This window comes from Chanodichthys erythropterus, chromosome 4, assembly GCF_024489055.1.
Source record: "Chanodichthys erythropterus isolate Z2021 chromosome 4, ASM2448905v1, whole genome shotgun sequence".
NCBI lineage: Eukaryota > Metazoa > Chordata > Actinopteri > Cypriniformes > Xenocyprididae > Chanodichthys > Chanodichthys erythropterus.
This window is the reverse complement of record NC_090224.1, coordinates 37,258,368-37,273,246: the sequence shown is the minus strand read 5'-3', so window position 1 is coordinate 37,273,246 and position 14,879 is coordinate 37,258,368. Positions and strand designations below refer to the sequence as shown.

Below are 14,879 nucleotides of genomic sequence, written 5' to 3'. Positions count from 1 at the left end.
AGAATTGCGAGAAAAAAGTCAGAATTGCGAGAAAAAAAATCAGAATTGAGAAAAAGTCAGAATTGCGAGAAAAAAGTCATAATTGTGAAAAAAGTCAGAACTGCGAGAAAAAAGTCAGAATTTTGAGAAAAAATCAGAATTGTGAGAAAAAAAGTCAGAATTGTGAAAAAAGTCAGAACTGCAAGAAAAAAATCTGAATTTTGAGAAAAAAATCTGAATTGTGAGAAAAAAGTCAGAACTGCGAGAAAAAAGTCAGAACTGCGAGAAAAAAGTCAGAACTGCGAGAAAAAAGTCAGAATTATGAGAAAAAAGTCATAATTGTGAAAAAAGTCAGAACTGCGAGAAAAAAGTAAGAACTGTGAGAAAAAATTCAGAATTTTGAGAAAAAAATCTGAATTATGAGAAAAAGTCAGAATTGTGAAAAAAGTCAGAACTGCGAGAAAAAAGTCAGAATTGCGAGAAAAATCAGAATTGAGAAAAAGTCAGAATTGCGAGAAAAATCAGAATTGAGAAAAAGTCAGAATTGCGAGAAAAAGTTCATAATTGTGAAAAAAGTCATAATTGCAAGGAAAAAATCTGAATTGAGAAAAAGTCAGAATTGTGAGAAAAAAGTCAGAATTGTGAGAAAAAAGTCAGAATTGTGAGAAAAAAATCAGAATTTTGAGAAAAAAATCTGAATTATGAGAAAAAGTCAGAATTGTGAAAAAAGTCAGAACTGCGAGAAAAAAGTCAGAATTGCGAGAAAAATCAGAATTGCGAGAAAAAAGTCAGAATTGCGAGAAAAAAATCAGAATTGAGAAAAAGTCAGAATTGCGAGAAAAAGTTCATAATTGTGAAAAAAGTCAGAATTGCAAGGAAAAAATCTGAATTGAGAAAAAGTCAGAATTGTGAGAAAAAAGTCAGAATTGTGAGAAAAAAATCAGAATTTTGAGAAAAAATCTGAATTATGAGGAAAAAAGTCAGAATTGTGAAAAAAGTCAGAATTGCGAGAAAAATCAGAATTGAGAAAAAGTCAGAATTGTGAGAAAAAAGTCAGAACTGTGAGAAAAAAGTCAGAATTGGATGAAAAATCTGAATTGAGAAAAAGAATTGTGAGAAAAAAGTCAGAATTGTGAAAAAAAGTCAGAATTGGATGAAAAATCAGATTTGAGAAAAAGAATTGTGAGAAAAAAGTCAGAATTGCAAGGAAAAAATCAGATTTGAGAAAAAGTCAGAATTGTGAGAAAAAAGTCAGAATTGCAAGGAAAAAATCAGATTTGAGAAAAAAGTCAGAACTGCGAGAAAAAAGTCAGAATTGTGAGAAAAAAGTCAGAATTGGATGAAAAATCAGAATTGAGAAAAAAGTCAGAATTGCAAGGAAAAAATCAGATTTGAGAAAAAAGTCAGAACTGCGAGAAAAAAGTCAGAATTGTGAGAAAAAAGTCAGAATTGGATGAAAAATCAGAATTGAGAAAAAAGTCAGAATTGTGAGAAAAAAGTCAGAATTGGATGAAAAATCAGAATTGAGAAAAAGAATTGTGAGAAAAAAGTCAGAATTGTGAAAAAAAAGTCAGAATTGTGAGAAAAAAGTCAGAATTGTGAAAAAAGTCAGAACTGCGAGAAAAAAGTCAGAATTGCGAGAAAAAAGTCAGAATTGCGAGAAAAAAGTCAGAACTGTGAGAAAAAAGTCAGAATTGGATGAAAAATCAGAATTGAGAAAAAGAATTGTGAGAAAAAAGTCAGAATTGCAAGGAAAAAATCAGAATTGAGAAAAAGTCAGAATTGTGAGAAAAAAGTCAGAACTGTGAGAAAAAAGTCAGAATTGGATGAAAAATCAGAATTGAGAAAAAGAATTGTGAGAAAAAAGTCAGAATTGTGAAAAAAAGTCAGAATTGTGAAAAAAGTCAGAATTGCGAGAAAAAAGTCAGAATTGTGAAAAAAGTCAGAATTGTGAGAAAAAAGTCAGAATTGTGAGAAAAAAGTCAGAATTGTGAGAAAAAAGTCAGAATTGTGAAAAAAGTCAGAATTGTGAAAAAAGTCAGAATTGTGAAAAGTCAGAATTGTGAAAAAAGTCAGAATTGTGAAAAAAGTCAGAATTGTGAAAAAAGTCAGAATTGTGAAAAAAGTCAGAATTGTGAAAAAAGTCAGAACTGCGAGAAAAAAATCTGAATTTTGAGAAAAAAATCTGAATTATGAGAAAAAAGTCATAATTGTGAAAAAAGTCAGAACTGCGAGAAAAGTCATAATTGCGAGAAAAAGTTCATAATTGTGAAAAAAGTCAGAATTGCAAGGAAAAATCAGAATTGAGAAAAAAGTCAGAATTGTGAGAAAAAAGTCAGAATTGCGAGAAAAATTTCATAATTGTGAAAAAAGTCAGAATTGTGAGAAAAAAGTCGCATTTATCCTGTTTTTAAAAAAAAATTCTGTGATACAAGCTTCCATAGATAGATAGTTTAATAATTCAGAAAATAATGTTTTTTTACATCGTTATATATCCATAATTTGAGTATTTTTGGAGTTCAGTGTGTACTATTGTGACTGCTAATGTTTACATGCTAACATCCCCCATTGTAGGATTGTCTCATGCTCAATGACTTTTGTTGCTAAGCAGCGGAGCTTGGTCTGACACCACAGTGGTTGTCCTGAGCAGAGAAATTCGATGAAGATATGGCATGTTCAACAGCTCAAACAGCTCTGGGTCTGAGAATTCAAAATTAAACATGGAGACTTTGAGACCTTCCTGTTATTTCTCGGCAACAACACACCTGTAACTGAACAATCTCTGCTCTATAGAAAAAAAGGGTTCTAAACACAATCAATAATGTCTGTATTGACACTACCAGTAACTGAATGGAACATGAATCACTCATATAGCCAAATCAATAACTATAATTCAAAAAATGGCATTCAAAACAATGCTTTTTTTGTAGCACCTTTATTTTAAAGTGTATATTCCACTTTGAATCGGTTCTATTCCCCAATTCCTCTGCCTCCCTCTCTGCCGTATCATGTCCTATATACTCTGAAGGTAACGTCCTAGATTCTACCAACACTCATTATTTAGACACTAAATGGCAGAGCAGAGATCAGAGGACTTTTATTCAGCTGCTGTCAGCACGTTGAAGAAGGAAAAACCATTCAAGTCTGATGTTTTTCATATTCAACCATTTGTACATGACACATAAAAATTCTAGTGCAGAATCATTCCAGGAATTTGATTTACTCGTTGCTATGGGCAACTGTCCTGCCCGTGTGTCCATGTGTGAGCTCGTGTTTTAATTAATCATCTCATCATGGAAATGCAGTCATTATATTGACTGAGATTCAACATGATTGTGTATTCATGTGACTTCTGAGTGTAAGCTAGACCATTAAGCAGATATCTTGGGCTGACCGTCTCACTTGCTTTCCTTCAGTGTCGTGGTTCATGGCATCCGTGGGCTCGATTATCAAGTGTGTCAGTGGAAGCACACCCTTAGGCAACAGTCGGGTTCTGGAAGAAAAAACTACGAGGTTGTTAATCAATGGTATTTGCTTCTTTTGAAGTCGTCATCCTGCATTATTTCAGCTTATTTTTAAAATAATCGTTTAAAGGGAAGTTCACCCAAAAATAAAAATATTTAGTCATCATTTATTCACCCTCAAGTTGTTCCAGTCTGAGTTTCTTTCTTCTGCTAAGCACAATATTTCTAAGAATATGGGAAACAAACAGTTGAAATTAATGGGGTCCATCAACTAATTTGCATATTCATCAATCCGTGCATATTAAATGAAGCAAGGGTGTAAAGTTACATTTAAGCTATTTAAAGGCATGAACATTTTTTTTTAAATATGTCATTTTGGTGAGATACTTTAAGGAGTATTCACACTAAAGATGATAGTTATAAAGATAACGATTCCTTTTGAAAATTCCTGTTGAAAAACTACATTACCCATGATGCTGTACAGAAAATTACACCAATCAGAGTAAAAAAAAAGCAACATGCGTCAAAAGATCTCTTTAGCTCCACCCACTCCCATGACTGCAAATGGCATAATCGAGTCGATCTCTTTTCGCTTTCAGAATACTTAAATTTATGTATATTTATGCAGATTTTGCAATAAACTTAAAAAATATTGTTTACATATAATCTGCATTTGTAAATGAGTAGTTTTATGTTTCTCCATCATTCTTAATTAAATTATGCTGTTTGCAATGCTTGCTGGGATTGTAGTTCTTTCCCTCACTAAAATCGTTAAGTCCCTATTGTATTTTTTTTGTATGCACCTTTGTATTTTTTGTCCGATTTTTGAATACTTTTTGCTTTAAATCAAAGTTTGTAGTGTTGTGATTCACCTCGTCGTTGATTGTCTTGGTTCATGGCTTATAACTCTTTAACAAAGACTTTTTTAAAGCTACAGGTGTAGAGTTACATTCAAGCTATTTAAAGGCATTTAAAGGCACATACATTTTTTTTTAAATATGTAATTTTGGTGATCAAAGATGAGTTTTAAGGGATAAAATTATTGACTACAGGTAGACTTTAAGGAGTATTCACACTAAGGATGATAATTATATAGATAACGATAAAGATATAGTTCTAAATGAAAAGGAATAGTGTTCGCACCACAACTATAACAATAACGTCACAGAGAAACAATATAGTTGAAATCATTTTCACAACGACGAACCATAAAAACTTTGACAGCCAATCAGAATCAATCCTGTGTTAAAGAGACAAAACTGCAGAGAGCGCTTAAAATAAACAGAACGATATCATGTGTCGATGCTTGGTGTGAACCTTTAGTGGTTAAAGGTGCCGTAGAATGTCTTTTTAAAAGATGTAATATGAGTCTAAGGTGTCCTTGAATGTGTCTGTGAAGTTTCAGCTCAAAATACCCCATAGATTTTTTTAAATTAATTTTTTTAACTGCCTATTTTGGGGCATCATTAAATATGCGCAGATTCAGGCTGCGGCCCCTTTAAATTCTCGTGCTCCCCTCCCGCCAAGCTCTCGACTGCCTTAAACAGCATAAACAAAGTTCACACAGCTAATATAACCCTCAAAATGGATCTTTATAAAGTGTTCGTCATGCAGCATGTCTAATAGCGTAAGTATGGTATTTATTTGGATGTTTACATTTGATTCTGAATGAGTTTGATAGTGCTCCGTGGCTAAAGCTAACATTACACACTGTTGAAGAGATTTATAAAGAATGAAGTTGTGTTTATGAATTATACAGACTGCAAGTGTTTAAAAATGAAAATAGCGACGGCTCTTGTCTCCGTGAATACAGTAATAAACGATGGTAACTTTAACCACATTTAACAGTACATTAGCAACATGCTAACAAACATTTAGAAAGAAAATTTACAAATATCACTAAAAATATCATGATATCATGAATCATGTCAGTTATTATTGCTCCATCTGCCATTTTTCGCTATTGTTCTTGCTTGCTTACCTAGTCTGATGATTCAGCTGTGACCAGATCCAGACGTTAATACTGGCTGCCCTTGTGTAATGCCTTGAACATGAGCTGGCATATGCAAATATTGGGGGCGTACATATTAATGATCCCGACTGTTACGTCACAGTCGGTGTTATGTTGAGATTAGGCTGTTTTTCGGAGGTCTTTTAAACAAATGAGATTTATATAAGGAGGAGGAAACAATGGAGTTTGAGACTCACTGTATGTCATTTCCATGTACTGAACTCTTGTTATTCAACTATGCCATGGTTAATTCAATTTTTCATTCTAGGGCACCTTTAATGGAACGTCTGTGTTTGCAGGGAGGTTCTAGGTTTTTAACCCAACTGTTCAAAACGCTCCTGGAAAAAGTAATAATATGCTAAACAACATATTTAAGTAGATTTCTTTTGATTTAAAACATCAAAAGCGTAAGCGTTGCATCACAGAAACCTTCAGTCTGGAGAAATGCCATGCAGCTTTTGTCTAGCGCAGACACAAATGCAGTTACAGTAGTCTCGGCGTCTCTGGTAATCGCATTTCATGTGTGCACAAATCGGATCACTCTATCATCCAGACACATGTACCAGCCCAGACGTCAAATTATGTGCTGTTAAAAATGCCGCTCTCACACCAAACACACAATAAGGGCTGTTTTTTCTTCACATTGCAACCTGCTCTTGGCTAAACCTGGAAGAATCCAATCACCATCAGCCCTTATGGCCCTTTTGCATTATTTGCTTCACTTTATTGTAATAACCTTTTCAAAAGTTTTCTGAAACATAAACATGTCCTACTTTAATCTAATCTAAGCGAAGGCCTGGAGCATCAACAACAAAATAACAGATCAATTATTCATTCAGCAGCCTGGTGAACGTATGGTCCGTCCCTCAAGTTACAGAGCGATACTAGTTGCAGCTTTATTGTGGCCCAAGTTTTGTGTGTGTCAGCGTTCCCACTTTCAGGGATTTCAGTGGGACAAATGTGCTGCAACAGCTCAGGGAGATTATACATGCCAGCAAGTCACCCTTAGAGCTTTTTGGCTACTTCTGTTATGTTTCCATGCCCTGCGGCTCATCTTTAATAGGTTATAGCATGTCATTTAGAGACGGCTGCAGTGCTGAGTGAGCATTGAGTGTTAGTTCTCCTGCCTATCGAGTGCTCAGATAGATTTTGTGTCTTCTCGGGTTAATAATTGACTTACAGTTGAGAAAGCCGTGATGGTGGTGTTGTCTTCCTGGCCTCAAACAGCTGGTGCTGCTGGGAGAGCCAGATGGCTCTGAGGAGAGCTGTCAGAACAGGACACGGGACAGGCAGATTAAATGAGTTTCTGTCCTCCATAGCTGCCTTAGAAGTAATCACTTACTGAGTAGTTACAGATCTGTATTATATAGTTTCAGACATTTAAAAACTTTTGTCACGATGGATGTAATGATCAAGGAGGCACTGTTTTAAGCACTATTCTAAATTATTTTTTTTTTGTTTTGTTTTTTCCCCATAAGAAATGTACTAAAAAAGTAAATGACAGAATTTTCATTTTTGGGTGAACTATCGCTTTAATACTTATTTAAAACTGGCAATTTCTAAGATGCTTCATGAGGCCTTCGAATCAGTGGTCCAGTGTGGTGAGAAATTGAGTCCCCCCAGGAATCGCGTCTCCTTTAGGACCCCGGGTGATCCCATCAGTTCAACAGACACAATGGGTAGTATTTTTAGTATTTCCACAAAATCATGTTATGATTTATATAATTTAAAATGCGTTATAATGACCATTAATCCAAATGTAGGTCAAAATTACAGTTTCAGTGCAGCTTCAAGGCGCTCTACATGATCCCAGACGAGAATTAAGGGTCTTATCTAGCGAAACCATTGTTTATTTAAAAAAAATAATAATAATACATTTTAACCATAAATGCTCATCTTGAACTAGCTCTCTTCTTCTTCTCTATTAGAATTCCGGCAGTGTAGACACTGCTAAGTGTATTACTGCCCTCCTCAGGTCAAAGTTTGAACTAAATTGTTATATACAATATGCTAGTGCAAGTATAACAATTAGTTCAAACTTTGACCTGTTATTTGGGGTCGCTTCAACCCGCAGACATAAAAACAACCCGCGGCAACAGTGTTAAAGGTGCCATCGAATTGAAAATTGAATTTATCTTGGCATAGTTGAATAACAAGAGTTCAGTACATGGAAATGACATACAGTGAGTCTCAAACTCCATTGTTACCTCCTCCTTATGTAAATCTCATTTGTTTAAAAGACCTCCAAAGAACAGGCGAATCTCAACATAACACAGACTGTTACGTAACAGTCGGGATCATTAATATGTACGCCCCCAATATTTGCATATGTCAGCTCATGTTCAAGGCATTACACAAGGGCAGCCAGTATTAACGTTGGATCTGTGTACAGCTGAATCATCAGACTAGGTAAGCAAGCAAGAACAACAGCGAAAAATGGCAGATGGAGCAATAATAACTGACATGATCCATGATATCATGATATTTTTACTGATATTTGTAAATTGTCTTTCTAAATGTTTTGTTAGCATGTTGCTAATGTACTGTTAAATGTGGTTAAAGTTACCATCGTTTATTACTGTATTCACGGAGACAAGAGCTATTTTCATTTTTAAACACTTGCAGTCTGTATAATTCATAAACACAACTTCATTCTTTATAAATCTCTCCAACAGTGTGTAATGTTAGCTTTAGCCACGGAGCACTATCAAACTCATTCAAATGTAAACATCCAAATAAATACTGTACTTACACGATTAGACATGCTGCATGATGAACACTTTGTAAAGATCCATTTTGAGGGTTATATTAGCTGTGTGAACTTTGTTTATGCAACGATAGAGTCGAGAGCTCGGGAGGGGGCGGAGAGCATGCGATTTAAAGGGGCAGCAGCCTGAATCGGTGCATAGTTAATGATGCCCCAAAATAGGCAGTTAAAAAATTATTTAAAAAAAATCTATGGGGTATTTTGAGCTGAAACTTCACAGACACATTCAGGAGACACCTTAGACTTATATTACATCTTGTGAAAAAACATTCGATGGCACCTTTAAAATAGCCCAATTCTGTGGGAAATCTGTGAAAATTACAAAATAAAAGACATGACTTTAAATGATCTTTTTGGGGTAATTTCTCAGCCAAACTTGATGTGCAGTTAATTTGCAATTAATTAAACAGCAAATCATGTAATTAATTAGATTAAAACAATTTAATAGCTAACAATAACAATTAGGGCTGTCAAGCTATTAAAATGTGTGCACATAATGTAATAAACATTAATATATATATATATATATATATATATATATATATATATATATATATATATATATATATATATATATATATATATATAATATTGAAACAGACAAACTTTGTTTACCTGTCACAATGAATATAAATTTTCAAAGAGGAACTATTTTCAGTTCTCTTCCTGCAGTTCTGATGGTTTTTCTACCATAAGAAATTTATATAAAATGAAATAATAATAAAGAATCTTTGTCATTTTGAAAGCATAATAATCAATAATTCACTGTGATATAACCATTGGTTAAGGTCCAGCACTTCAGTGCTTGCTTTATATGGATTTTTGCTTTAGAATCGGAGTGGATGTCCTGTAGTCAGGTTCATCTTTCCATCCAGCTCTACTCTCCTGCAGGGCTTTGTATTGGACCCAAATGGGACCAGAAAGCTATTTAAAGCTCAGTGTGTGGCACAGTTCTCCTTACATGGGAATGAGCCCCACTTCTCCTAATGGAAAGGTGTGAAACCTGCCATGTATGTTCAATGGATGTATTTAAATGGAAAACATGTTTTGCCAATGCTTCCAGTTGATCATTATTTATTGCATCAAAAAAGTAATTCTTTCATAATGGCCTCCAGGCATCGTTCTTGTGATATCCTGCAGTGTTAATCAATAAATCCACATTCGCATTTCAGGCAGTTTGTTTTTTAGCTTGTTTCTTAAAGGGATGGTTCACTCATAAAGGAAAATGTTTTATTTTGTGTTGTAGAGCTCCCAGAGAACTGGACGGACACAAAGGAGACTCTCCTGGAAGGGATGGTGTTCAATGTGAAGTATCTGGGCATGACTCTGGTTGGCCAACCTAAAGGAGAAGACATGGCAGCGGCTGCCATCAGGAGGATTGTGACCACGGTCAGTCAGCAGAGTGAAAGCGGGAATAGTGAGGAATGATCATGATCCAAGTTGGCACAAAATCTTACTTAAATCATTTTTGTGCTTTTGCCAATTTGTAGTGGTATAAAATGATGTTGTCACATAATAATAATTATTATAAGTATTATTATTACACACTATTAATAATGTAAAATATTTGTTTTCTTTTGTTTTCTATTGAGCTACTGGAGGACATTAGAAGAACTTTGTAAAGAATGTATTGATGGCTCGCATTAGAATCAAACTGAACCCTCTGGTGTTGTTCAGTCATTTTAGACCGGAAAAAAAAAAAGTTTGGAAATGTAAAAATTGCTACTTCATCAGAATGGTACAAAACTCTGTGACTTTTATGACAGTCAACATGTGAGCTGAATGGTTGTAAAAAAAGAAAAAAAAAAGAAAAGGAAAAAAAAGTCACACTTGTGTTGTTTGCGGTCAAAAAAACATGACCACCATAGGAAATGAATAGGAAATAGGAAAAAATACGAAAATACAGAGAATTTTTTGTTTGTACAATCTACAAATCAGCCACGATGCAGCAAACAAGCATACACTCAAACACACACTAACTTCCACACACAACATACTATTATACACACACAAATGAACTGGTGTGGCTGTAACAATATGGCAAAATTCAGCCAGAAGACTCAAATAAGAGGTTGAAATCAGGTTTATCAAGCTCTGATAAACCTTTTCTGTTCATTTTTGGTGAATTTTGATTTTATGTGTAACAAAATGTCTTTCTCTTTGTTCAGGCTTGACTAGTAAAATGAATGTAAAAACTGACACTTCAAATCAACATTTTAAACAAAAAAATCTAAACCTTGACAAACTTAATAAAACGTAAGTATTTATGTCTAAAATAAGTAATAAAAATGATTATAGAATTTATAAGCCTTTTTATATAGAGCTATACAGGTATCTAGTGGTTACACCGTGACATTACAGATGTTTTTCTTTTTTTTTACTCCCACCAGATGGTGCTAATCTGCCTTCAAAAATTGTATTTCAAAAAAACTGCATTCAAGAAAGCATTAGGCCCTATCATACATCCGGTGCAGTGTGACACCAGGCAAGTGTTTTTTGCTAGTTTTAACACAACAGTTATCATTTTCACGTCCTGCGCCACATTGTTTAAATAGCAAATGCACTCCATGCACGCCCATGGGCGTGCTGGTCTGAAAACGAGGTGTGTTCAGGTGCATTGTTGGCGTGTTGCTATTTTGAGGAAACTGAAAATGACTGCGCCACTGACCAACAAAAACCTGCTCTAAAGTCAACGACGCAGTATTTTTGTGTTATTTGAAGGTAATGTTAGTAATATGCGCCTATAGGCGAGTGCACAACGCACATACACTCTGATTGTTACACACACAGGGATGTGCAGCAGCACACAAACATGCCAAATATTAAAAATAAAAGGATTACAATGTAAAAAATTATTATTGTGTGCATAAAGATAAAAATGCTTTGGTGGAATCCGGCTTTAACCTTGAGTCATGAGACTCTGATTGGTTTATTGCATGCTACACCCAAAACACACCCATGACTAATTAAGAGAATAGGGACAACCTTTTTGGACCATGTGCCTGGCACGCTGACCATTTTTCCCATCGTTAAACTAGCAAAAGTGGATTTGGACATGCCCAAAGTGCACCTGTGCCGTGCGCTTCATACCATGTGCTTATATCATTAAAATAGGGCCCACTGTCTCTAATTTAATATGAAATACAGCTTTAATTGAAAAGTAATAAAAAAAAAAAAAAATGAAAAAATGATACAGAAAAAATGTTTCATAATTATTGCATAAATATTAATTATTACCATGAAATTCTCTCAAAATACAAAATAAAAAGAAAAAAATGATTGTACACACATTGGGTCTCATTCATGAAACATTGGTAAATATACGAGTAAATATGTGAGTGATTTGCGCGTAAAGAGACCTTCCTGAAAACTCTTCTCCTGATTCACAAATACTTTGTAAACGTCAGAAGTGATAGTGAAATGTGTGTGTGTGGTAATGAATTCCAATCAGTCGTAAATGGGACGCGTGTGCACGCTCATTCTCAATTACCATAAATCCCGCCCATTAAATCCGACTGACAACTATATATGGGCATCATTTTATGACACCAAACGAAGGATTGTGGCCATTTGGGGCCATTAGTTTGCCCAGCCCTATTGAAATCAATTCATTATTTGATTAAAGTGCTCCGTTTGCAGATTCTATTACTGGCTCTCACAATAAAAGTAAAAAGAAAAAACTTTGTAATTATTATATATAATATTTTTTCAAAATGCTGTGTAATGTACCTTATTAAGGTGAATTAAAATGCAGCTTTATTAATGAGCAAAATGTTCGGATGTTAAAGCACTATTTACGCGTGACTGGGAGCAGGTGTAGATTTCTTTCGTACCAACTAACATTTGGAAAATACGAACATTTTAATGAAGCCGAAAATTTACGCCAGAACCACTTTACACACGATTTACACAAAAATTCATTCTGCTCGTGTTTCATGAATGAGACCCATTGATTTTACTGAAAATACAAAAAAAGTTAAGTTTCAGGTGTTTAGTCACTTTTGACCACAAACAACACAATTAAAGGGTTAAACAGAACAAGACAGAAACCAAAAGCTTTTTGATCAGTAGTTTTAGGACGTCACAAAGACGTGATAAAATGTTGAACAGAACAAAAGAGTATTTCAGGACAGTCTGTTTCCTATTTAAATGCACAATATAATTCCTTGTTGTTCACAAAGCCAGTGAAAAAGAGATTTTCTTCATTTATCAGCACACTCGAATCAGAATTCCTCTCCAAACTGACTGTCAGACTGTGAGATGAGTTTCATTGGTGCTTTAATTCAGTGTTTACTGTCTCCTGGGAAGGGAGAAAGACCCTCCAGATATGCTTTGCCTGATTTCCTTTGTCCTTGACGAGTCCCTCTCTCTCCTCTTCTGCATTTCAACCATAATTTCCCCTCGTCCTCGTCCGTGTTGGCCTCTTTTCTTCCTGCCAGCACAGTGTGTTCATACGCTGGGATCACAGTTACATCACTTAAACAAGGCAGAAGATAAATTTGATCTATTACGCGTCATGTCTTTTCAGCTCTTGTACCTGTGGAGTTGGATTTAATAACCCACACAGGTTTCTCTGACCTTTTCTGGTTATTGTTTATGGTCAGTGAGTTATGAGTGACATTTCAAAGCTGGCTATGACAAAGATGTTTGTCTGAGGTTCACACAAATTGTTTATCCCTGTCAACCACATGCAGGCTCGGGCCAGCGCAAAGAAGTTTCGGAAAGTGACCCTCACTGTCTCCCCCAAGGGAATCATCATCTCAGACACAGAGACCAATGACCTCGTCGAGGACGTTTCCATTTACAGGTAAAACCACAATCACTCAACCTGTGCTCTTTTATATGATAATTAATAAATCACAGTGTGCTGCAAATGGAAAGACATCCTTAATATACTTAAAAATCAAAAAAGGATGAGCTACACTACTGTTCAAAAGTTTGTGTTTTGTGTGTTTTTGTTGCATTTATTTGCTCAAAAATACAGTAAAACAGTAATATTGTGAAATATTAATACAATTTAAAATAGCTGTTTTCTATGGAAGTTTGTTTCCGCTACTAAATAAAAAATAAAGAAGGTAATTGCGATTTTTTTTATCTCACAATTCTGACTTCTTTTCTCAGTTATGTCAGAAATGCTAGTCATAAACTCACAACTCTGACCTTATGATTCACAGTTGCGAGTTTATATAACACAATTCTGAGAAAAAAGTCAGAATTGTGAGATAAAAAGTCGCAATTATACCTTTATTTTTTATTCAGTTGCGGAGACAAGCTTCCATAGTTTTCTATGTGAATATATAGTAAAGTGTATATAAAAAAAGTGAATTTTCAGCATCATTACTCCAGTCTTCAGTGTCACATGATCCTTCAGAAATCATTCTAATATGCTGATTTGCTGCTCAAAAAACATTTATGATTATTATCAATGTTCTGCTTAATGCTTTTGTGGAAATATACCATTTTCAAGATTTTTTGATGAATAGAAAGTTCAAAAGCACAGTATTTATTTGCAATATAATTTTTTCTAACAATGTAAAAGTCTTTATTATCACTTTTGATCAATTAAATTGCTAAATAAAAATATTTAAAAAATGTTGCTGACCCCAAACTTTTGAACAGTGTACTTGTGATCTAACCCTTAAACATGTTTTACTGTATAATTTTATTTTTTTAAAAATCTGTATACATTTTATAACATATATATATTTTTTTTTGCATTATATTTATGACATATTAAATAATATTTTTGTCAAACCCAGCGGATTGAACCACATGACAAAGAATATATCTTTGTTCTGTATGTTCTCGGGATTTTGAAAGGCACTGAGTCAATTATTGCATTAAGCATCTCTGCTTCACTCCCTCCAGATCAACTGCATAAAGATTTTCAGTCGGTCAAGGTCTGCCGTGAGAGCACTGACCAGTGAATCATTAACATCTGAGTGTGTCAAACAAATATTGATGCAAGAGGTGATCTGCTTGGATGGTATTCATAAATGTGAGATTGTGGTTGATCTTGACTGTGTCAGAGGGAGGTGATTTATTCAGTGGGCATGAGGGGGTTTAGAGTTCAGAGAGGAGCGCCCTGATCCCCTTATCAGCGACACCAGAGACACAGTCACGGGAGTCACGGGAATCACGGGAATCTCTAATCCTCTCCCGTATCATACAGTACATAAACCACACACTCCCTGTCTCTCTTTTACAATGCAAAAATGATTCTTGTTTTCCAGTAAAAATGGCCTAAATTTATTTATTTGAGACACAAAATTACATATATGTTCATTATTTAACCCTCTGGTGCTCTTCAGGCATGTTTTACTAATTATTTACTTAATTGTAATGGTATGAAACTTGATAAAGGCTTTGGCACTTTCTGTGTGAACACACACACACACACACACACACACACACACACACACACACAAATCATGGACATGATTCTAAAAGGTTAAATGGTCCTGAAAAAAATAGTCACACTTGGGTTCCTCATGGTCAAAAATTAGTGCATTGGAAATGAATGGGAGACATTTCATCTAGTGGAAACTTATGGTACTGCGGCCTAACAAAACCTTACTGAAAGCTCATTTTTTGAGATCTCAATCTCAAGTTTGGAACACAACTTTTTTGTCTTTGGTTTTCTAGCAGGTTTAAAGTA

General features: G+C 34.7%; 1 protein-coding gene across 2 annotated transcripts in view; it reads left to right on the top strand.

The window, feature by feature from the left end:
* Positions 1-14,879, top strand: part of si:dkey-71h2.2 (low density lipoprotein receptor adapter protein 1-B) — a 64,522-nt gene that overhangs the window by 24,810 nt on the left and 24,833 nt on the right. For both annotated transcript variants that reach the window (XM_067384869.1, XM_067384870.1), the window contains 2 exons: positions 9,468-9,610; positions 12,916-13,028. In XM_067384869.1, the coding sequence (XP_067240970.1) occupies positions 9,468-9,610; positions 12,916-13,028 (256 nt within the window). The remainder of the gene's footprint in view (positions 1-9,467; positions 9,611-12,915; positions 13,029-14,879) is intronic.